At 55.9% G+C, this 23,926-nt stretch overlaps 6 protein-coding genes across 6 annotated transcripts; 2 read left to right on the top strand and 4 right to left on the bottom strand.

The window, feature by feature from the left end:
- Positions 1-1,383: 1,383 nt before the first annotated feature.
- On the top strand, positions 1,384-3,039 carry HRG_08156 (organic solute transporter ostalpha domain-containing protein; the record flags this gene model as incomplete). The annotated part of the gene is made up of 5 exons (XM_044866627.1): positions 1,384-1,423; positions 1,479-1,635; positions 1,685-2,111; positions 2,164-2,813; positions 2,874-3,039. 5 exons carry the CDS (start codon positions 1,384-1,386, stop codon positions 3,037-3,039), a joined length of 1,440 nt encoding a protein of 479 aa, XP_044718516.1.
- Positions 3,040-4,884: 1,845 nt separating this feature from the next.
- On the bottom strand, positions 4,885-6,387 carry HRG_08155 (WSC domain-containing protein; the record flags this gene model as incomplete). The annotated part of the gene is made up of 3 exons (XM_044866626.1): positions 4,885-5,478; positions 5,929-6,206; positions 6,258-6,387. 3 exons carry the CDS (start codon positions 6,385-6,387, stop codon positions 4,885-4,887), a joined length of 1,002 nt encoding a protein of 333 aa, XP_044718515.1.
- Positions 6,388-13,006: 6,619 nt separating this feature from the next.
- Positions 13,007-15,435, bottom strand: HRG_08154 (uncharacterized protein; the record flags this gene model as incomplete). The annotated part of the gene is made up of 2 exons (XM_044866625.1): positions 13,007-14,139; positions 14,196-15,435. 2 exons carry the CDS (start codon positions 15,433-15,435, stop codon positions 13,007-13,009), a joined length of 2,373 nt encoding a protein of 790 aa, XP_044718514.1.
- Positions 15,436-16,504: 1,069 nt separating this feature from the next.
- Positions 16,505-17,274, top strand: HRG_08153 (uncharacterized protein; the record flags this gene model as incomplete). The annotated part of the gene is made up of 2 exons (XM_044866624.1): positions 16,505-16,794; positions 16,851-17,274. The coding sequence occupies 2 exons, from the start codon at positions 16,505-16,507 to the stop codon at positions 17,272-17,274; spliced, it is 714 nt and encodes a 237-aa protein (XP_044718513.1).
- Positions 17,275-18,334: 1,060 nt separating this feature from the next.
- Positions 18,335-20,341, bottom strand: HRG_08152 (uncharacterized protein; the record flags this gene model as incomplete). The annotated part of the gene is made up of 2 exons (XM_044866623.1): positions 18,335-20,014; positions 20,090-20,341. 2 exons carry the CDS (start codon positions 20,339-20,341, stop codon positions 18,335-18,337), a joined length of 1,932 nt encoding a protein of 643 aa, XP_044718512.1.
- Positions 20,342-21,789: 1,448 nt separating this feature from the next.
- HRG_08151 (nicotianamine synthase protein) lies at positions 21,790-22,862 on the bottom strand (the record flags this gene model as incomplete). The annotated part of the gene is made up of 2 exons (XM_044866622.1): positions 21,790-22,551; positions 22,620-22,862. The coding sequence occupies 2 exons, from the start codon at positions 22,860-22,862 to the stop codon at positions 21,790-21,792; spliced, it is 1,005 nt and encodes a 334-aa protein (XP_044718511.1).
- Positions 22,863-23,926: the final 1,064 nt, after the last annotated feature.

The raw sequence follows: 23,926 nt of genomic DNA, 5'->3' as shown, positions 1-23,926 counted from the left end.
GGCCAATGAAGAGTGTTGGCATGTCTCAAGTTTGGACGTTGTCGCGGTACTAACAGGCGGGTGGTCTCTTTGTTCTCTGGCTTCGGGGCTTTCGCTCCAGGCAGTGTCTAAGGCTTCCGAGGTAGGTACTTGCGAATTGATACCTGGTACCCACCTATGACCTGCTACGAAAGCTCTCCAAGGCGTGGCATGACGACGCAGTCTGGCACAAGCACAGCCCCCGTGATGGTGCGGCGTGTAATTGGCAGAGGGCGGGCCTTACAGGTAAGAAACCTACCTAACCTACTAACGTTAGTAGGTACCTACAATCAGTACAGAGTACAGAGGCTGAGGGTGGTGGTCACGGCAGTGACAAAGCGCCGGCCGCTAAGATGAGAAGAGGAGGCTGCCGGCCTGTCTCTGTCAGGGTAGTGGGCCTGCCTGACAGCTGGTACGGCGGGGTGGGAGTTCTTTCGTCAAATCAAGAAGGTACCGTTGTTATGACACCGCCGGGCCGGTACAAGAGTCAGTCATCTCGCTTCGGGCAGGTACCCAGCCGGCGGGTGTTATGCGGTGTCTGGTTGAGTGCACAGTCAAAGTCGCACTCTGAGAGGGAAATGTATCGATTCGGGCGCGGCAGAGTGGCCGGGTACATGCCGAGCTCAGAGAGTACCTCGGACACCCGTCGAACTGCTCCGGGCCAACGTGTGGAGGCTTCAGGGGGCGCCGACAGAGGTACCTCCAGCTGGCCCCCCACTATAAGTTAACTACGTATATGCGTGCCTGAATAAGGCACCCACGGTGGCTGGTCCTGCATGGCTGGTCCGGCATGCAGGGACTCGGCAAGTACATTCGGGGTCAAAGACATTGGACTGGCGCCCCTCGATCGTTTCGCCTCAGTTTCCTTTTTCTTTGCAGTCCTCCCTCTCCCTCTCCCATCTCTTGGTACACTCCCTGCCTCTCCATCGCGCTCCCATCGCTCGTGCACGACGACATCAATTATCTTGATTCTTGGCTACTTCTCGGGCTGGCTCATCCGCCCCCTGACGCCATCGCGCCTCCTCCGAGCCCCGTAACGGCGCTGCGCGACCGGAGCGAATCCCGAAAGACCGATTCGCACATTGTTTAACCATTTCTCAACGGGCGCTCGCAACAGACCTTGCGTGGAAAGGGGGGAACCGGGGCAAAGAGACGAGAGGACCATGTCCTGAGACCCCAAGACGGCCTCTTTGAACGACAACAAAGACGCCACAGAGACTTTGATGCCACGATCCGACGACTCTTTGGCGGTTGGCCTGCTCAATACAAAACGATCCGCGTCGACCTGACATCTCCACAACTGCCGCGCCCCTGGAGGGCCCCCCATCCGCCGACCTGTTCGCCTCGTCCAACGCGCCGCCCATCATGAATCAGACGTGCAACTCGACGCTCGAGGAGATGAGGAGTACTGGCCCCTAGACCCGTCGACGACGATCCAAAGCTGACGCAGGACGACGTAGTAATGCCCGGCGACGAGGTCCTCATCGTCGGCCCCCTCGACTTCCACGACCTCGCCCGTGTCATTGCCGCCTCGTGCACCCTCATCGCCGTCGTCATGAGCCTCTACCTCGTCTCCATGCACGCCCGCAACTACACGCAGCCTCGCGAACAGCGCCAGTGAGCTCTTGCCTCTAGCCTGTGTCCGTGTCCCCGCTGACTCCTCCAGCATCATCCGCCTGCTCTTCATGGTGCCCGTCTACGCCGTCTCGTCCTTTTGCCAGATCCAGTGGTACTGGCACGCCATCTACTTCCAGGTCATCTCCGACTGCTACGAGGCATTTGCCATTGCCTCCTTCTTCGCCCTCTTCTGCCACTACGTTGCCCCCGACCTGCACTCCCAAAAGGCCTTTTTCCGCGAGATGCGCCCCATCAAGCCCTGGGTCATGCCCGTCAACTGGTTCGCCGCCTGCTGCGGCCGCAACCGCGGCCCCTGGAGAACCCCCAAGAGCGGCCTGACCTGGTTTAACATTATCTGGATCGGCATCTACCACTACTGCTTCATCCGCGTCGCAATGACCATCTCGGCCGTCGTCTTGCAGTATTTCGAACGCTACTGCGAGAGCTCAAACCGCCCTGTCTTTGGACACATCTGGGTACGTCTCTCCCGTCCCTTGACGACACCATGTCTCTAACCCGTCAACCCAGATCATCACCATCAACGCCCTCGCCGTCACCGTCGCCATGTTTTGCCTCATCCAGTTCTACGTCCAGCTGCGCGAGCCCCTGGCCGAGCACAGGGTCTTGCTCAAGATTGTCGCCATCAAGCTCGTCGTCTTCCTCTCCTTTTGGCAGGCCTCGGCCATTTCAATCGGCACCTCGACCCTCAACCTCGTTCAGCCCAACAAGGTACTCGCCTGGCCGGACCTCAAGGTCGGCATCCCGGCCCTACTCCTCTGTATTGAGATGGCCTGCTTCGCCGTCCTGCATCTCTGGGCCTTTCCCTACAGGCCCTACGTCCACGACGCCCCCGTCTCCTTCTACCCCAACCCCGACCCGGACAAGCCCACGCCGCCGAGGGTCAACGAGCGCTCGCCCCCAAGCGGCGGGCCCCTGGGCCTGCTCGCCATTTTCGACGCGCTCAACCTGTGGGACTTTGTCAAGGCCTTTGGCCGAGGCATGCGCTGGCTCATGTGCGGGGTCAAGCGACGCAAGGAGGACATTAGCTACAAGCTAGACCACAGCGAAGCGCTCGACATGGCGACGCTGCCCGACGGCAAGGATACCGCCTCCGCCTTCTCGGCCATGCGGCCCGCCCCCGGCTTCGGCTCCGCAGCCCCGCCCGCCCCGCAGCCCGGGTACGGAGCCTCGCCGCTCCACCCGAGCTTGCGACACGACGGCCTCAATCAGGCCAGCAGCGTCGAGGAGAGCGCCGGGCTGATGGAGTACGCCCAGCCACATGCCGAGACCAACTCGTACGGCCCCTATGCCACGCCGCAGCGGCCGACCAGACCGGGCCAGGGCCCTGGCGCGCAGACGGATGCGCAGGCGAGGGTGGGCGAGGCACTATGGGGGCCTCGATAGCCGGGAGGCGAGGGTGGTTGACGTCAAGGCATCATGATTGGCATGAGCGCCTGAGCGCGGCACGGCACGGCACGGCTCGCATTGGCGCAGGACCAGGTTTGACGTTGGCCCTCGAGGGCTTGCCTGGCCGGGCTCTTTTTTTTCTTGGCTCATGGTTTGAAATCATCAGGTGCGGGATGCCTTTTTGGTCGCTCCGACTTTGGTTGTTTATCAGGCGCGTGTGTGGTGGTGGTATGTGCGAGCCGTGGTGGGTGGGTCAGACATGATACCAATGAGGCGTGTGGGCGTCTGCGGCGTGGATGCTTTTGTTTCCGTTTTGGTCGGGCTGTTTGTATCTTCTGGGCACCGGTTTTGTCGACGGTGAGGGCGCGTCTGGCGTGGGTGGGACTGGATACCAGGGATTTTGGCCCGTCTTTATTTGCAGCAGCATCTTCCTTCCATCTATGCTCATCTACCAAGGCAGGGACGCGGTGAATAGACAGGCAAGGCGTTGAGGCTGTTTGTACGAAGCACGCTAGATGCACCCAGCGAACTCAGGTCCAGCCGACGGAGCAGCCCCATGGACATGCTCGCCCCACGTCGAACGAGCCGAGCAACGCGCCCTCGGACTCGGAACGCCTCGCGCCACTCTCTCCCCCCGGAGTAGCAAGCAAGAGGGGGCGCTACGGGGGAGACACGGGCATGGCCGGGGCAGAGCACCCCGTCCCGTGGGGCCACTTGCGGCGCCCGACCCGGCAAGCACCTCGACGACCTGGGTGTAATTGCTGTACGGATAATAAACTGTAGGCAACGCCTACCAGGTCCAGTGGCAGCAGTGCTGCGCCGCCGCCGTCCACCTGGACGCGGTGCGACGTTGCTTACGGCCGGGTGGGCAGACTGTGCGCACACATCCGTACACAACACACACACATCCTTGCTTGCGGATGCCTGGTGCGATCCTGCCTGCTCGCCCCAGAGCCACCAACCAGCTGGCCATCGCGCGGACAAGGCAGAAGAGTCCGCCGCCGCCCCAGCCACCCCTCGGCTCCCGGACTCGCGCCGAACGCTCCCTGGCCAGCACCGGTCCCCTCGCCCAAGAGAGCACCTCCGGCAGCCCACCGCCCGCCATCTTCTACGACACTCATCAAGCTTGGAAAAGTGCAGCAGCGGCGCATCATTCGGGTTGTATGTATATATGTGTGTGCCCAGTTCATTACGCCCTTGGACGTGGCCAATTCGGCAAACCTGGCGCCACCATCCAACACGCTTTTGTACGCTTGCAGTATCCTTTCGTAGCTGGTTTAATATGTACAAAAAAAAGTGAGGAAACCCGAGGCAGCCGTCATAAGCATCCCAACGCTCGCGACGCAGCCTCGGGTTTGCACACTCGCTATAGCGTCGGGACTGCCCTTCATCCCAAAGAGTGTCGAGGCATATCCACCACGCCCTGCAAGACGAGGCCGACTAGAAATGCGGTTGTGCCCGAGCCACACGGCTCGGGTTATGTTGCGCCTCGCCTTCGGCTGCCTAGTAGACGCCCAATTGGGGTGCAGATTGCCTAGCGGTTCCCCGCGGCTCTGCCATCATCTTCTCGGCCGTCAGGATCCGCGCTCGAACGTGGCCCCACGGTGCCATAATGCTGTCCCCCCAAGTGCAAACGCCATGCTGGTATATCGAAAATGCAGCGCAGACCTCGATGGTCTGGTCAAGGAAGCGAGTGTGTGCGAAGGAGTGCAAAGGTGTTTGCATGCAAGACAAGGTTCATGTACGTCGTTTGACATTGGGTCGTCTAGAAAGTTTCCAAGAAAAGAAGTCGTCCGTCGCGTACGATGCACCGAGGGTTGCCGAGGGGTTGCTCGTCCATCTTCAGTTTTCGTCGGTGGGGTCCGGGTTTGTCGCCCGGAGCACCTTGGGTTGCTGAATCCTCCTCGAGTAATCGTGGTCGTCTCGCAACGTGTTGATGCTCTCGTGGCTGCCGTTGCGGGCGTACATGCCCTGCTTAAAAGGGTTCATGCGCGGGTCAATCTGCAACATGCTGCTCCGGTTACCCGTCGACCCTGGCGATCCAGGAATCCCCGACATCTCGGAGCGGCCGCCCAGCATGCCCGACGAGCTGCCGCGAACACTGGGGTCGTCTTGGAAGTCACCTTCTCTGCGCCTCTTGCGCTGGAAAAACAGGAACAGGGCGATGGCTGCGAGGCCGAGGACGCCGACAATGACGCCGACGACGATGCCGACGATGCCTCCGGTGCCAAGCCCACCCTTGTCGGTGGCCATTTCGGTGGGGGTGTTGGATTCGTTGGAGACGGCCGAGTGCGTCTGGATAGGAACGATGGTGACGGTTTGGATGGTGCCGCCGGCCGTGACCGTCTGGATAACCGACGTTGCGGGCGGCGGAGATTCTGAGGTGGTGGAGGTTTCGCTCGTGGTGCTAGAGGTGCTGGTCTCCTCGGTCGACTCCTGGAGTCAACGTCAGCATCTTACCGCAGCATGGCGACCGACGGGCTGCGAGACGAAGCATCGGCAACTTGTACACACGAGGGTGGCCAAGAAAAGCAAGTCATACAGGAGAGGAACTGCTACTTGAGCTCGCAGGGGGAGAGGATGGTGGTGGTGGTGGTGGTGGTGCCGGTGGGGTCGCTGTGTCCTGCAGTCTTTGTGACCCACGCCGTCGACGTTGGGATCTCGGCCTGATGTCCAGACAGATAAGCCCTTGCCGTCTCACCACGTCTTGTTGAGATGAAGTCAGGGCAGGGGGGGAAGACGAATTGCTGAGAAAAGAAGGGCTCAACGATGTAAAGCACGCTCAAGCAAGAGGGACTGGGAATGGATGGAAACACTTGTCCCAAGTTTCAGATCACGCAGCCGTGAAGCATGCTCATGAGGAAAGGAGAGTGCAGCAAAACACACCTTTTCCGTTGGCGTCGGCGACGGCTCGGGGTCGGCGCCCTTGGTGCCCGAAGGAGAAACGTTATTGAGGAGGATGTAGCCGAAGACGCCGGGGCCGCCGCAGTTCTCGGAAGGATAGGCCGGACAAGGCTGGTTGCATTCGCCCTTGTCGACCTGCTTGCTTTTGGCCGGAGTGTAATCGGAGCACCAGCAAGCGTTGCCCTGGGTAATGGCATAGGCCTGATTCTTCTTGATGCACATGTCGTGACACAGGCCGTTTGTCTGGTATATGTCCAGTTCTGCTTGGGGTCAGCATAGACTCGGTGGGCAACGACGGCTAGGGGGCCTACTTTTGTCCATCGAGGCCGTATTGAAGCTCGCACAGATGCTTATGTCGAGGGCGGCGACTGTGGCTGCCCAAGCCAGAAGCACCAACAGCACGTCGCCCCCTCGGTGGGCATTTCTCAGGAGCGGGCCCATGATGGCCGAAGAGAGCGCGACGAGAAGAGCTGGGAGAAGAATGAGCACCTGCAAGCTCGGGCGGTGCGAGAGAGTGGGCGGCGTACGCTGGCAAACGGAGAGGCGCGAGGTGGTTGGCCGTCAGGTCACCACATAATACGCGTGTGAATGGGCCGGGAGATGGCGATCAAGAGCTGAAGGCCATAGCAAGACGGTGGCAGGAGGTGCCAGAGGGCTTGACAGGGCTCGACAGGGCTCGACGGGGCTCGACAGGGCTCGACGGAGGCGGCTCGAGAGTTCGTCGAGGCTATCGTTGTCGTCGAGAAGAGGCGCTGGCGGATACGAGGGTGGATGGTGGGGACGCAAGCCAAGAACCGGGGAAAGGGCAAAAACAAGAGGGGAAAATAGAAATAAAAAATACGATGGAGCGACAGAGGGCGGAACGCGTGCAGGCAGCAGTCGGCGGTGGTCGAAGGCTGGAATGCTGGGCAGAAGAAGCGCGGCGAGCAAAATGCAATGAGCAGCAAGTGCAATCCAATTAAATCCCAAGGCCCAGCCAATGGTGCAGAGGGGCAGAGGGACAGAGGGATGGTGCGAGTCGATTTCGGAATGGAGGAATGAGGCCAGAACGGAAGCGGCAAGCGGCGAGAAAGGAGTGGGAGAGAAAGGGAAAGAAAGGAGAGGAGAGAGAGAAAGGTTCGGGGTGGCAGCGAAAGAGGAGAAAGCGGCGGTGGCAGAGGAGAGAGAGCAAAAGAGAAAAAGAGTGAGGAGGAGAAAGAGGAGAGAGAGAGAGAGAGGGGCAGTGGGCCGCGGGTGTTTACCCGCCTGGAGCTGGCGGGTGGGGCGCCGTGGGCGCTGCTGTTTTGGTGACGGACGGTGACGGACGGTGACGGTGACACGGGGCACCGCAAGCCACAGGCGGCTGATGGGCGCAGTCGGCGCAGTCGGCCCACGCCCCGCGAGCGACCGGGGAGCCTTGAAACATGATCAACAGGAACGGCGCTCTCCTGGCCAGTATTTTGCATTTTTTTTTTTTTCCCGGCGCGCGTCGGTCCCGAGCCGTCACCGGCAATGTCTGTGTGTGGGCGCGTATGCACAATGCAAGTACTGTACGGATACTGTACGTACCGACGGATCTACTGATAAGCATCACCAGAGGAAAAAGGGGCGAAAAAGGAACGACCAAGGCCGACCACCCGCGACTGCTGATGTTCAAAAAAAAAATACACAGCGGAGAATTACCAGGGACGACAGCCCGGTGGGCGAAATGAAGAGGCAATGCGGTGCAATGCGCGGCAAGATGGCAAGGAAGGGAAAAGAAGGAAAAGACGTGAGCTGTTGTTCTTGTTGTTCTGGCGAGGCGGCATCGATTCGGGCTGAAAGGTGGAGTGCAGCTTGTGCTAGACGTACGCCCACTGTACGGCACGCACGCCTGCACAAACAGCTACCAGAGATAAGAGGTACTGTAGGTAGGTAGGTACCTTGGGTAGGTACCTTACACTACGTACCTGCCGGACACTGGACAGAGAATACCATAAAGGGTCGACTCGCTTTACCTACAGGCGCTCACAAAGTGAAAGACGACGGGAAAAGAAGAAAGGCATCGTCATGTCAGAAGGCTGGGAAACAACCCGCGAGGAGAATGGACTTGGTGTTGATGGCGTCATCATCGAATCAAAAAGCCAAAGGTCCCTTGTCTTTGCGCATGGATCCCTTGTGTCACACATAAAAGCTCGTGCACGAGAATAAACGCATCATAAACATGACGTCCGTCTGTTGACTTTGGTGGATAAAAAAAAGGGTCCGCCTTTCGGAGCAGACGGCGCCGGCCTCGATGTACCGATGCTCGCTGTGACTGTACAGTGCTGTACAGTGTCTACGGATACTGTAATAAGGTGCCGGCCGTGCCTTGGCAGACACGGCGCGGTGCTTAAACAGGCGGCCAACAAGCCACACAGGCGTTTCTTGACCGCGGGCTTTCGCCGCAAACTAAGAGGCTGTGCGTGCACAAATGCATCCATATGGATTGTGCACTCACTGCATGCACGCAAGTTATCAATGGAGCTTCTGGTCCGCGACAGTCTCGAGAATCACGTCCCCTCGTCAGCGTGTCTTTCGCCCCCCCTTTTTGTTTCGCCGTTACAGATAGATCTGGGACCAATTCCACCATGCTTCCGAGACTTTTCTGCACTCGTGGCTTGACGCTCTCGGCGCCTTGGCCTTGAACTGTCGATGGCTTCGGACCATTGATGAATCTGCTCGCGACTGTCTTGTGTGAAAAGATTGATTGGCCCGACGCGCCTCGCGCAAGACAACGAAGTGTACACGTTGTGCCATTTGTCGCGACGGAACCGACGCCCGTTGTTTTCTTCTTTGTTTTTCCGAGCTGTGAAATGAAGCAGATGCGTGCACGGGTTTTGTCTCGAACCCGCGCAGCGCCCGTGTACTGTACCGACAGTACTGCGGCGCATACGGTAATACATACATTCGCGTCCCCCATGTGTTCAACTCGTTCTGCAAATCGGAGCACTGCAACGGGTGCACGGTCAATGATGAGCGTCCACGGCTCCAAAAGAGGCGACTGCTTGGCTGTCCCGCGCAGCAGGAGATGCAGCTAGGTTCAATAGAGTATATACATATACGTACTGTAATAAGGACGGGAACCCGGTAATAGGCCGCCTCTTATACATGCAAACAAAACAGTACGAGTAGGTGGTACTGAACATTGTATTCTCTACCTACGGAGAACATACTGTACCTTGCATGTACAATAATAAGCATACAGACTCGAGGACTGCAAAAGAAACAAGCGACCGCGTCATCGCGAGGCGCAGATGCTGCCACTCGCGTTTACCCAGGGGTAGTATGTAATGAATTGCCTACTATGCCAATTTGTCTATCAAGTCTATGTATCGACAAACGGACAATTGTGATAAGCATGGCAAAAGGTCTAACCACACACACACACAGTCGCCTCCTGGATACTCGGATACTGTCTGTCTCTCTGTCTCTCTCTCTCTCTCTCTCTCTCTCTCTCTCGCCTTTTCACGTGTCCGTTTCACCTCCTTAAACGGCCCAACCATCCCCATGTCCACGCTGCCGATCTGTGCCCGCCTTTGATCCACACAGCCAAGCCGGCAAGGGGGGCAAGTTCTGAGGGTTTTGCTTATGCTTGCATGTACTCCGTGAATACAGCGTTGCATGTTTACATACTGTACAATACAGTGGAAAAGCCATTCATCATGGTCGGTGGTCTGTATAACATGACTTGTCCCTTCGACTTGCGCAGAAGCCTGCTCTTCATCACTTCCTACTGTAACTCACATGAGCCAGCCATCCCCGGAATGAAGCCAACTGTGCACGGGCAAATAATACTGTAGGGGCTGCAAAGCCGTGGCGGTGGCGAATCGAGGCCAAATCACAGTCGACACGGATGCAGCACAGCACAGCTCAGTGCATGCATGCACATCCATGGTCCCATGCACGTATAGACAAGGATATATGCAGTGCCGCTGCCTTCATCTACTACGTATACAGGACTGTACGGAGTATGTATAACTAAAGTGAAAAGGGGGTGGAGATGATCTATTCAGGTTTCATCCCCCAACGCCAACACACACTCGCCAGCCATTTGCATTTCGCAGTTCCCAACTTTCCACCAACTCCCGGTTCCCGTACGGAGTACTCAATTGCCAAAGCCGACATGGCGAAAAACAGCAGGCCACTGCGGAACCAACACGGGTGAGTGGTGCACCACGTCACCCACACCGTCATCCCTTCTCCTCCTTCTCTCCACCATGATGCCTTGATGGTTTCTAGACAACCCGAAGAAAAAGAATGCGCCTCTTCAATTTGGCCCCAAAGCCATCGGCTTTGCCCTCCCGACGCTGTCGCCGTCCGTCTTGCCCCTGGCGGCGGGCGGGTGCCGACCGTCTTATAAGGATCCTCGGCGCCCCGTCATCATCGAGGCCGATCACCCCGTTGGCTCTCCAACCAAAACGCCGCTCCGGCGTTTCGCCAACCGACTCACTCTCAAACTCTGTTCCCCGTGAACCCCAGCTTCCTCCCTGCAACTGCCTGTCGCGGATTGTCTAGCCCTGTCCCAGGCTCCCCGGCTCTCCCGCCGCACCAGAATGCGTCATGTAAACACTCTCGCCGTGCATCCAGACGTTGGAACCGCTATTCCTGCACCTCTTCCACTAGACCCTCAAAATTCATGTACACAATAATAGTGGCCCCAGTGTTGGTCTCCCGCTTTTCTACTGGCATCGTCGAGTAACTTCTTCTCGGATGGATGACATGCACGACTTGCCCCATCGACTAACCGCCGGAGATACAAATAGTCGGTACGAAGTAAAGTCGATTTCAAGTTTGAGTAGAGGAGTTCAGTCGAATTGCTGTACGGATCGCCTGCCTTATTCATCGTCCAGTCTGATGCTGCACCGGGTTCAAAACGTATATATAATGATAGCTCGGACCATAAAGAGGTCGACGAATCATCCCCAGTTTAAAGGACAAAAAAGGAGCCTGGCAATTTTAGCCACAGCCAAAGAAAATCAAGTGACAATAGCGACCCGTTAGCCTGTTAGCAGATAAGCATAGGCGTGTTTCTATTACTTCCACCTGGGAGTTTCAACACGTCAGCGAGGCTCCTGTGGCATCCTATTCTCATAACACTAATAAGTCTCATAACACTAATAAGACTAGGCGGAAGCAATTGCAGATATCTCAGACTACGCAGTCGTTGTACCGCAGCGAAGAGAGATTACATGGAAGACTGGATGGATTACAATGATGGTGAGCACTGAACGGGAGTGTGGAATTCACATGTCTATCCGTATTGCAGCCTCGATTCCCGCAAGAAAATCCAGTATACATGTACGCATCCCCTCATGCGTGCGGTCTGGAAAGCGCACTCGTGCTCGTGGAAACATGTGTGCCGTTTCGCGTGGCTGGATCCTCGTGTATTTTCCCCTTGGCCACGAGACGGAGTAAGTCGTCGACTGATAATTCAGCCGTCAAACATCCTGGTTTATAAACTCGCGAAACAGAGTCCAGTCGTTGAACCGCCCAGCAAGTTTCTCGACGCCGAGTCGCCCGGATCCGTCATAGCTAAGTCCAGATCAACTATAAAGGTAGCCCTGACTTTGTCTAACATGTACGCCGGCCTCTTGACCCTCAGTAAGAGATTCTCTACGCCTCATTACTCGACATATCGCCGTTGTGTAGCGTCTCGGTGAACTCCTTTGGCTCGCAGAGGACCGCATTAGCTAGGTAAACCATGCCTGTGTGCTAGATGATTAAGTACTTCGACGGCTGGAGCCTTACGCAGTAGATAATCAGCAGGCTCTTAAGCTAGTCGACTGACGCCTCGAAGGCAACTCAGGTGACGCAGCCGTCGACGTCTATCGGACATGGTGGTGCCTTGACTGTTATTGCGGAGCATGGTCCGACGTGGAGAAGGACATGGCCAAGGTTGAGACTTCAATGACTGCTGGCTCACATGACGGCCAAAAGCTTCGCCTCGGGCAACCGCGTTTCGGACCGGATCGCGATGATTACAGCCTCGTCCCTCGCTTGGCCCCTCTTGGGTCGACGGCAGAAGGCATCGCTGGCTACTACATGCTCGCAGGCTGTCTTCTGCCTCTATCCCAGCGAGCCCCATACCTATGTGTATACTATTCTCTCCCTTGAGATTGAGCATCAACTACTTTGAACCTTTACGTGTGAGCTTCAGGGCCCGCGACCGTCAATCAAGGGCTGCTTCTCTTCATGGTACCGGCTCAAAATCATGGTTTCCTCCCGCACCCATGTCCCCTTGGCCCTAACAAGCTTCCCTGGCCTCAATTTGTCGCTCTTTCATCTCATCATCATCGTCTTAGGCTCAAACGAGGCCCTGCAACAGCGAATGAAAACCTTTGAGCGGAAACATGAGACCGAGATTTGATTCTGCGGATGCAACGCCAAGTGGTCGAGCCCAAGGACGTCCCAGCCACTGCCGCAGAGCGAATCAGGTACTGGTGAGGAGGCGGACTCGCCCAAGACTTTGCGGGTGCCGTGAGCGATGTTGAAGAGCCGCGAATTGACATAGACGTCCCGGTCTGCATTATCCTCTAGTATTGAAGCTGACGATATGCCGGTTTCAACGATGCTTCAATTTGTTAGTCTCAGGAGAAGTTGGGTTGCAAGCCGTGCCCACGACCGGACTTGGGGTTAATACCTGGTCCCAAGTTTCCAACTCCCGACTCTAGCACGTCCCATTGAGACCTCTGAGATCATAAGTAGTATTTATAGAGTCCGGTTCGAGTGCAATCGCCGTAATGTGTTGGCACTGCGGTTCTAGATGGGCTCTCGGCCTGTCTTCGACTCGTCATGGCCAACCACAACTTTGCGGTTCGAATCAACGTCTTTCCCAGCCGCTGCTAGACCCGTTTTGGGCGGCTCGAGCTTGTATCGTCAGGATGTCAACCAACCATCGAACACGTTGTCTTGGGCCACCGTTGAAACAGGGAAACTCACAGTCGACACTTGGACAACTAAGGTCCCCGTCATAGGAATTCGACATTCGTTCGTCCCTGTCGTCCGCACAAGACGCGGCCTTCCGCTCCTTTCGTAGCTAGAGAGACGTCAATACCATGATTCACCCCTCCAGACGTGTGGGGACAATAACCGTGCTTCGAGTTTTGACGGCGTGCGGGTTGACAGAGGTCACGGCGTCGGTCATGCCCCTCGGCATGGGCGGCTGGTTCTGCGATGACCATGTTCGGAAGGCCGTTTGCGAAATGAGGCCATGCTTGTGGGCATGATGGAGAAGATGAAAATCCCAATGGACAAGGTCGGTAGTCATGCCTTGAAGAAAGTGGTTTGCGATGTGCAGCATCCGGTCCCGGTAAGCCAAGTGCTTGTCTGCAGGTCTCGCCGCTCGGAATTGCACGTCATCGCAAAACCAGCAGCTGAAGCAGGAAGGAAGATGCCCCTGTAAGTGTCCGTATTGACCGTGCTCGATCCACAGATCGATCTGGTTGAGAGCGAACCGCGCTCCGCAGCCCGTCGAGTTGCTGAACTCGCAGGGCAGCAACGAGGGTGAAGCATCAACCGGTTGGTGGAGCGCCGGCTCCGACGCTGATGACGGATCCGTCACTGGGACGCCAGAAGTGTTGAAGATGCCGTCAGAAGTGTCGAAGATGTCGCTCAAAGACGTACTGCTCGCCACAGACGCCGCGTCTTGCTCCGATTTATGGCGTTGGGTCGGATTCCGTGGCTCTGATAGTATGAGCGAAGGAGCGTAGTATGGCTTAGGGGTAAACGGTGCGGCAAACGACCCGCTTGCTTCATGCCCGGACAAAAGAAGCATGGAACCAGACTTGCGACTTCGTGCTACTTGCTGTAACAGCTCGGCGATGTCGGCCACATTGAGTTGCGTCGACGACCCACAAGAGATTGACCCTGCCTGCGCTTCTGGCAGGCTTGATCCACCCTGTTCCTTGAATATGGTTGACGTCAAGATTCCTGGTTCGCCATTCTCACCAGAACACGATGTCTCGGCCGGCTGGGGAGCGGGGGGACGCGGCCAACCAAGAGTAGCAGACTGTATGTCTTTCAAAGTAGGGAGGAAAACTCGGGACGCGTCGAGTTGCGTTCTGATGCTCTCCAGCGTCGCCTGGATCGGCATGACCTGGGCCTCCCCAAAGGCATCCATCGACACCACGTGGCCATACACCTCGCCGGTGCTCTCGCTCACTACCCAGGATCCCGAGTCTCCTGGACTCAGCCCTAGAAAGAACCAGGCGTCAGTAGCTCATCCTTGTGGCACTGTGACGGACACTAACTTGAAACAGACTCCATGATGAGATCGTAAGTGCTGACGAATTTGGAACCAGGGGCTATCATTAAGCAGGAACTACTCCAAGTCAACACTCCCGTCTGCGGACCGTGGCGACTCAAAACTACCACGGGCTTAGACGAAAATTCAGGCTGTCTGCTCGAGGTGAACAGAGTGATGGCTGCTTCGATTCCTTGTTGGCGTCTGGGACTATTGGCTGACAGAAGCAGGCCGCCGTCTAGCACGAGAGCGTTGGGCGGCACGTTTTGAGACGCCAGGTCAATGATGGCCCAATCATAGTTCTCCTGAGTACTGAGCTTGTCCTCAACGATGGTTCCGATGATGTTGGTGTCACGGATTAATTCGCCACTCTGTCCTTCGAAATCCGCTTCGAGCCAGGGATTCTGTTCAATATTGATCGAGTCGAAAGGTCGGAGTTCGCAGTCGTCGTCAGGAACATCCGAGTCTGAATCTGACTCCTGGTGAGCCTCAGGTATGCTTGACGGCGAGTCGTTGTTGAGCCTTCCAAGAGGATGCCCAGCTGTCAGTCCGTAAAGACGCTTCTCCGATGTGTCCAACGTTTCGACCATGATCAGCCCGCCAAACGTGGCAGCGACCGAAGCAGCATATCGAGTCATGTTGATTGGCATGCCACAGAATGTCTGTTCGTGCCACGAGTCTGTGAGAACATGGACATCCCCGGCTGCGAGGCGTAAAAGTTCCTTCCCAAGAACAAAGACACGAAAGTCGGGCTCCAAATCGTCGACGACGTGCTGCTGAGCGAAGAACTTTTTGACCGTTTTGGAAACCTCCTTGCGACATTGAAGGACAATGTGGAGCTGCGCCGTCTCCGTGCTGCTGCCCAGGTATTTCAGTTTCATGGAGATGTCTCCAGGTTTCGACCACTTCCTCGAAACCTCGTCAATCAGAGGCTGCGTATACAGGACTTTGAAGTCAAAGAATCGCTCGTTCAGCCGAGCGGGGATGGGTTTGTTGAAGTACTTCAGGTTGGCATCGAGTCGGTCGAGGCCAACGAGCTGGGCCTCGTGCGATGAGGTGAGGGAGACATAGCCGGAGTCGGTCCCACCACTCACGGGAGGTTTTTTGCCTGTTTCGGGTGCGTCATCCAAAGGGGTCATCGATAGATGGGCTCGTATATCTGCGAGCTTCTGGTGCTGGTCAGCCACGTCCAAGTCTTTGGCGCCGTCAGGATATGTCGACATGAAGGCAACCTGAGGAGCTCTCATACGAGAAGAGTGGTGCTGCCAGCGTCCTGTCGATGTAGTTTCAACGAAGGGTAACAACTCGTTTGAGACAATGATCACATCGAGGAAACAAAACGACCGAATGCCTGAGGGGCGAGAAAGAAGCAAATCTGACAGGACACTGTACTGCCCCGTGTCTCTGCAAATGTAACGTTACGCTGCAGATGAGTGCGGCAGTGCTGAAGCCTCTTGCTCACCGCCGCAGCTGCGCCGCAGCGTCGTGTCGAAGATCTCGATCATCGGCAGAGATTGTGTGGCTACTGTACCTGCCAGCGCCGGCAGACCTTCTGGGGACCCCGGAGCCAGCCGGAGGCAATGGCTATGCAGTGGAATGGTTTGGTGCCATGTCAGACTTGGAATTGAAGTTGTGATATGTACTGTACGTCTATACGGAGGACTATCTGCCTATACATATACGGATACATGCGGAACAGGGCAGAGCCGCAGCCTCAATGTCTTTAGGCCCCCGTGGTCTTCCGAGATCAATACCTAATGGGGTTCCTCGCGTCCCTGTCCCCCTCGCACCAGTCCTAAGCGACCTCTCTAGAACAGCACTTAGATCCTATTCCATGTCCACACCAGGCCTGGTCCAATACCCGCCATGACCGAGAAACTCACGGATGGAAAGCTGTTTCCCAGACTAGGCCAGGGTCTATGGTCGTGGCATCTCTGCACAGGCTGCGCCAAAGGGCAGACTTGTGTTACTCAAGAGTGTCCCTCCTTTCGAACACCCCGGCTCCGGCGGTATTTGCAGTACCTCGAGGCTATCCTAACAACCTATCGCGAAATAAGCCATGCAACGACGACATTGGTTGACACTCACCAACATCTCCTTGCCGTCATCTCGACTCTAAGGTCTTATCCGGACGCAACACAGGCAGAGCTCTGTCAGTCGGCATTTTCTGCAACCAACCCCAGGTCGACGCCCTCCGACCAAGTTCATGCATTAGCACTTGGCGTCAAAGTGCTGCTCATGATCGATCCTTCAGCGTTGCACCATTCCTCCGACAGGTTAGAAAGGGGAACCTTCCGTGTGCACTGGAAGAGCGATATGCCGTTTAGCAAATTCATCCAGGATCTCTTCCCCGTCGGACACCACCATGTTCTTAGCAACGCTAATAGCGAGCTTTTTGTGGATATGAAGTCGGAGCTGAAGGCTTCAAGGATCAGAAAACGACTCGGAGTTACCATCATAGCCACTTCAGATATTAGGGACCACCTACATCTAGACAGAAGACGGAATGTTCTCGAGGTCTACCACCACGCTGCGTTTCTCAAGGAGCAGTTGAGGGTGACAAAGGATTCACCTGACCGTTCGAGCCCATCGTCATCCATCAAAAGGTAAGCTTCGTCCGTGGCTTGCTTCTCCCTTCCCACAGCTGATAGTGGTGTATCAGAGGGGCGCTACCGCGACAGTTGGTTCTCGAAGTTCTAGACTCTCTTCAAGGCGTGCTATTCCCGCTGGCGGACCCGAAATCAAAGAGGCTCCTCCAATCGTTGGTTTCCACTGACTCATTCGACCCGGACATCCTCAACTTCGAGTTCAGCTCGATAAGGCGGATGGGCGAAGAGAACATCCCCTATGTCTACCTGGCCGACAGGCTTTCGGGTCTGTATAATGAGCTTCAGAGCCCCCGACCGCGTGGTAGGCTTGAACAGAAGGTCGAGAGGAAGAGCGGCGCCAGATATATGATGATGGCCACATTGATAGGAGTCTTGATGGCCGTGTTCCTGGGAATGGCGTCGCTTGCGGTGAGCTCGTATCAGACCTGGATTGCATATCAGGCGTGGAAGTATCCCGTTGTGCCACCCAGTCACTGACGCCGGTCGAACGAGGAGATGATCAGGGGTGAGAGACTCCAAAACTATTACTGCTGCAGCCAGGCTGGCGGAGCTGATCAGATCCAGGGCGGATGACACCCGGCCCATGTTCTATCGCAAGTCTGGCTTTGACAGACAGCGGCCAGAACTATCAGTATCAGGTCCATCTTCTGGCCAAAATGGGGTAACATCGCCTATTTAGAAAAGGCTTGAATATCGCTTGGAACTCTCACTTGGACATGATTTCTTGCTCGGTCAGACAGTCTCCACAAGGACGTAGAGGATGATAGTTAGACGACTATGATGTAACTTTCCAAGCCCTCTGTCTTCAAATGTGGGCCGTGACTAAATATCCGACCGGTCTGCCTAATCGTCCGACCAAAAAGTGGTTAAGTGTGGCTAGAAAGCCCCTATCAAAGGACTGGAAGTAAGGGTATTTACCCTTATTATGAGTCTAGGCATTGGCCTTCGTTAGACCCGGTTGTTGGCTCCCTTATTGGCCTAGCTGGCTATAGGTGACCTGGCTGACTCAACCGATAGACGTTCTTCGCGACAGAATTCGTCGTCAACTAATAAGAAATGGGCAGAGCGCCATCATTCAATCAAGGCCAAACAGCTGGAGGTAAGACGCGTCGACGCTGACGAGGCTTCAGTTAGACGCATCGTGAGGCGTGACGAGCCGGCGTTGAAGGCGCTGGGAATGAGAGAAGCCCATTAGAACTCGCCTCCCGATGCGGAACTGGCTAACATGTCTCTTATAGGGGAAATTGGGCAATTGGTGGTGGTGTTAGAGTTATAGGACTATGAACGTCTATAATGTACCTAAGTCGCCCACAGCGTGGAACCACCTATAATTGAGGTGAAGCCTCCCAAAGTGGCTAGGAAACCGCCATACCGCCCCTCGAGCCACCTAGATTGCTGTTCCGCTTGTGCCTACGGTTAATTAAAGCTGCCACCATCGACGAAACGGCCAAAGCATCTGTGTTGTCTCCTGGTTAGACATCCTAGAGGATCATTCCGGAACAATTGGGCCACTTTCCAATCCGTCCTAAGGGCCAAGCTAATCTTCACCACCGCCAATCTCGACGGGAGGCACAGGGATATTTTGAGATCCACCGGACTCGGACGAGGAATCAGGGAACTTGGGCTGGGGAGGGGAGTTGAGGGAGGGCGGGAAGTTGACGCCCTGGTTTGTGTCGGGGTCTTGATCTGGAATCGGAGGTCGGCCGGGAACCTGGAGGCTTCTGTCTGAACCCTGGGAACCTCCTGCTGTACCCTGGGAGTCTCCGCCTAGAGGGTTGGGCTTCTTTGAAGTCGGGGAGCTTTTTGGCGTCTTGGTGCTTCCGTCTGAACCCTGGGAACCTCCTGTTGGACCCTGGGAGCCTCCGCCTAGAGGGTTGGGCTTCTTTGAAGTCGGTGAGCTTTTTGGCGTCTTGGTGCTTCCGTCTGAACCCTGGGAACCTCCTGTTGGATCCTGGGAGCCTCCGCCTAGAGGGTTGGGCTTCTTTGAAGTCGGGGAGCTTTTTGGCGTCTTGGTGCTTCCGTCTGAACCCTGAGGTTTAGAGCCGGCCGGAGACTCTAGCTGCATAGACCTTTGGCTGGTGACGACGGGAAACACGGGCATAGTATCCTCCTCTCCAAGGCGATACTTGGCAACCGCATTCATGTGCTTCGACTGCTGGGGGCTGAAGCCCTTCACCGAGCAGGTCGAGTAGTCCATGACATTGTGCTGGTTGGCTCCCCGCACGCAACCGCCGACTTGTTCCCCGGTTCCGGCATCGACTTTTTCGCCCGTGCCATCCTGCTCGGTCTTTTCGTTGCCGTTAGTCGATTTGGCCTGTCTGTTGAAGAGGACTCCCATTGCCCTCCCGAACAGCCTTCTAGCTTGCCCTCCCCGTGGCCCTCCCGGCCCTCCCGGCCCTCCCGGGTTGGCGCCCCCATCCTCGTCTGGGCAGCCTATCGTCGGCCCTGCCTGCGGCTCAGTGTCGCTGAAGTGATCGTTGTTGGAGCAAGTAGGTGGTCCCCCCTGACCTCCGAGCTGCCTCCGATTGAGGTCCTTCTCGCCCAAGCCTTCGGTGAAGGGGTGCGGCAGGCCAAGTCCGTGAGCGATCTCATGGGTGGCGATGCGACTGTCACTTGTTCCAGTCGTGGCGCGACCTACGAGGCGTTTCACCCTGCCAACCAAGGAATTGTCTTCGATGACCGGAAGCGCCGTGACATCGACGGCGCAGCCATCGTTGTTCGGGTCGATGCCCTGATTCGGCATCGGCAGCATGCATACCCCCCTTGTGTTACCACTCTGTTTGCCCACAATGAGCATCTGGATTGTGTCCACGTCGCCTTGGCGGTACTGGTTGATGACGTCCATCCACGGTGACGAACCACGCGACGGGCCACCGGGGCCTAGTCCATTGCCGCCGGGGCCTAGTCCATTGCCACCGGGGCCTAGTCCATTGCCACCGGGGCCTAGTCCATTGCCATCGGGGCCTAGTCCATTGCCATCGGGGTCTACGATCTGGCGTCGACCGAGGCCTGGATCTCCAGAGCCGCCCGTGACGCCTGGACCACCGCCTGGACCGATTGGCCCCTGTGGGCCGCCCGTGGAAGTTTCCGGAGACTGAATGCTAATGTTATCACAGTTCCCGTCCATCGGTGTGGCTTTCTGTTTTTTTTCTAGTTTAATGCCGGAGCCTTTGAAGTGCTCGTTTGTCAACTCGGTCTGCTTGTCCAACTGTGCCTCCTATACACGCTTGACACATCAGCGTTGAGCTCCAATACCCTGATACTCACGCCATCGCCGTATACATGTACTTACGGATGCTTGGCATTTGCCGCCGGGGCAGCAGACAATGTAGTGGATGCCGAGGGTAACAACTGAAGAGTTCCCCGAAGTAGGCGGCGTCTGCCGCTTCCTAAGACCCGGGTTCGTATTGGAACTTCTATAGTTCATGGCCTCTTCCGGCGGCTGCGGAGTTCCGCATCCAAATATGATTGGCTTCTCTCCCATGGTGCCGGCCATGACGGTCGCGGCCATGGCACTGGTCAAGATAAACTTCTGGGCCACCATGATGAAGAATGGGTAAACGAAAGGAAGGGGATAAAAAGAGAGATAACTGGATCTGGTACAGAAGGTTGAGTTTGAAGAGAACAAAGCCTGTCCAGAAGAGACGTCAAGTCACCAAGAAAAGAAGGTCAGGATGGATGCCGCGTCTGATCCTCCCTTCTGTACGTAGGCTGTCATTACCCTTTATACATTCAAGACTCATACCATATCCGCCGTCATCTTGACTCGGTGGAACACCTGCCAAGTACATGGGATGACATTAGGAAGGAATCAAGGCTTGCTAAGAGACCTTCGAAACGACCATCACCTCAATTTAGGGGACCAAGTGGCGTCTGGCAAGGATGCCATCACCCAAGGAAATCAAGGCAGTTCCCGGGGTGAACACGACGTCAGATGGAACTACGGCAAAAGAAGTCGATCTAATGGGGTTAGAGCTTAATAATTACCAAGAGCCATAAGCCCTAGTCTAATCTAGGACGATAAGAGGTGTCCATGCCAGCTCAACGTCTGGTTGACTCACCACGTTGAACTAAGCCGGCATCCCACGACGTGTAAGGTGGGGACCGCCGACAGTGGGCCAGGATCCGTCCGTACAGTTCGAGTTCTGGTTGACTCTCGCCATGGTCGCGAGTCGACGTCCATGACTTGCAAGCCTGGGACGGCCGACAGTGGGTCAAGCTAAAGGCGGGATTTGAGTTGGGATAGCCAGTCTGCACGTTGACGGGTGAGTTGGGATGACAAGCATGAATATTGAGTTGTCGGTAGCCACGTCCGATCTTCCGATTACAGAAACCATACGCGGCGGGAGTTTCAGTTAAGCGGATCATCCGCAAGTGCATAGACGACCGGGACAGGGTCAGGTTTGAGCCTCGTCCGACTTTACTCAACGGAGGGATAGACTCATGGCTGTTTACTATACTTGGAATAGTGCCCAAGTAGCTTGGTTTCGGAATTACGGGGTTTTATAACGTAGGCAGCCGGCATAATATGAAGACACTATGCTGCGCCTCGGACTGTGGACACACATAACCTGACTCGGGTGGCACCGGTCAGGTTATTTAGGGGAAAATAGGCAACTGGTTGCCCTGCCCCGGCCAATCGTGCGACCGCGGGTGAGCCAGCCAGGCATCTCTGCAGCTGGGACGGGAACCCGGCAAAGGATTCGGGCGGCGTCTTTAACGAGCCTGGAGTAATCGACACCATCTCAAGGAAGTCGCCCGTGAGACTACCATAATATGGCACGTCTGCTGCCCCTATCAAGGGCTACTTCTATATATATTCCACGGAGAAGCGTCGCTCAAGGCGGCTCTCAAGTAAATTAGGCGGACATTGTTTGCCCTTGAGTTTGCGGCATGGCTTCATGCTTCGAGCTTGCAAGCCCGTTATCAACATGGAATGTCCTTGTGTATGGAGACGATATTTCAATGTTGTATTAATTCATTCATGCCCCCCTATTGTCCCCCAGGATGCCCCTTTACCCTTGCGATGATGACCGAGTTGACTATTTCTCCATAGGGATGCAATACTAAAGAAACGTCCAGCCGCTGCAAAAGCGCCTCACTAGCCACGTCAAACTCCGAGTACAAGCAAGTCCTGAGACCCCAACTGGACCGAATGACGATCAACGCCCCTGCTCTCATCGTGCCGACAACTTTGATTACAAGCGCTTCTTTCTCGGCTTGCGAGCTGCCCACCAGCGCAGCCAAGTAGACGACGTCGAAACTCCTTAGATCCACCGCCTCTGAGCCTGCTTCAGTGCAGAGGAACTCGGCGCCTGCGCCTCTTTGGCCTAATTTCTTGCTGAGACTCTGAGAGACTGCGATGGCAGCACCATCATGATCGATGTTGAGCACCGTGACTTGCGAGGCAGAATGTGCGTCGGTGCTGGTAGAACAAGGCGGTGATTCAAACCCTTTCAACCCGTTCTTCATAGTCTCCAAGATGCAAAGCGAAGTCATGGGTAGTGGTCCCGAGCCTATGAATGCGACCTTCTGAGGAAACGGGTCCAGGGAGCAAATGGCGCAGAGCTCTAATCGCGCCAACTGTTCGTAATTCCCGTAGTAGGGGAAACTCTTCAACAGATGATGGACCTCGTCGGCGTCGTTTCCTGAGCCAATCTTCTCTGCCCAGTGGGACTCGAGACAGCATTCCGCCCGGGCGCATATCGACCGGATAGAGGGAAGAACTTCTTGCAAGCTCGGATTCGAAAGAACCTGCGAGCCTCATGGGCGAGGTCGGTCAGGCACTCGACGAAATCAAAGTCTTCCTTGTTCGTACGTACCTCTCGAGTGACACTGAAGTCGTGGACTTTGGTACACACGCAGACGAGCTTGGTTAGGAGCTCGTTGACCGTCTTACAAGGGCGGAGATCGGTCTCTTTGCGTAACTGGGAATGAATCCGCAGTATGTTCTGTACAATCTCATCTGCGGTTCCTGCATCGCCTGTCTTGCGAGTGCTGTTGTCCCGCGAACCGTTTTGGCCGTTGCCTCGCCCGCCGAGGCCCAACCACGAGAGCCTCTTCATGGTCCTTGGTAACGCTGTGGGTTTAAAGCAAAGATAAGACAAGCCTCGTACGACATTTCTCAGGCGACATTGGTCGGAATATATACGCGGTAGCTGACGCTCGAATGAGTTACGCACGGACGGGCAACAGACATTCACTGTCACTGGAATATGGCAGCTCGCCAGGTGCCAGCGACTTACGACATCAGGGTTCATTTCTCTACAATGGCAAGTGAAGATCATGGTTATTGTCGTGACGCGGAAACGACCTTGATGGCCTACGTTTCGAGACGTTACTAAAGCCCTTGCACGACATGAGCATGATAACACGGCATGTTGGTAGCACGATGTGTTGGCTTGTTGGCGGTTCCCCTTGGTCTCAACAAAAACTCCGGCAGATAGCTTTGCTTTTTAATACCGCTTCTCCCTTCGTCGAGTGCTCATCCGTTCTCTTCTCCATGTAGCCGTTGAGCGGTGATGTCTGGTCTCCCTGTTTCCATCCATCATGTCTGCAGACAAAGCGTCCACGGGCATTCATGTCTTGCCCAATGTCATTCAGCGAGTCTTCTCAACAAAAGTGCGCATTGCGCCCCCATCGGACGACTGCAAAGGTAAGCTACATACCATTGTTATCGTTTCGTGTCGACTATTAATGACGACGATAGATGAGCGCGAGCTGGATCGACGCTGTTTCTGGGATATCACACGGTTATACGACCACTTTATCGTTATTCACGCATTGCTGTGTCCGTCATCTCCTCCTTCCAGTAGAGAACATGTCGAAGGTGCCTCTCTGCAGCAGGTCGATTCTTCCGGCCTCTTTGCCTGGGCCATGAACAAGGCGCAACAGTCTGCGTGGTCGGGCATATCAGTCTTCACCTTTCTTCTTCCCAATAGCGGGTACGCGACTCGAGCCGACTACTTGCAAGTTCGTCTGCAAGGTTGTCTGGGCGTGATATCCATGTTGGACGGTCTGCCCCCGCTTGGCAGGTTCGACTCCCTCTGCCAATCCTCAACTGACACAGTGATTGTCGATTCGGGCGAGGCTCTGCTTCAGCTCACTGAGCAAGCCGCCGCCGTTGTTC

This window comes from Hirsutella rhossiliensis, assembly GCF_020360975.1.
Source record: "Hirsutella rhossiliensis strain HR02 chromosome Unknown scaffold00009, whole genome shotgun sequence".
In the NCBI taxonomy this organism is placed as follows: domain Eukaryota; kingdom Fungi; phylum Ascomycota; class Sordariomycetes; order Hypocreales; family Ophiocordycipitaceae; genus Hirsutella; species Hirsutella rhossiliensis.
This window is presented reverse-complemented; position numbering and strand designations above follow the sequence as displayed.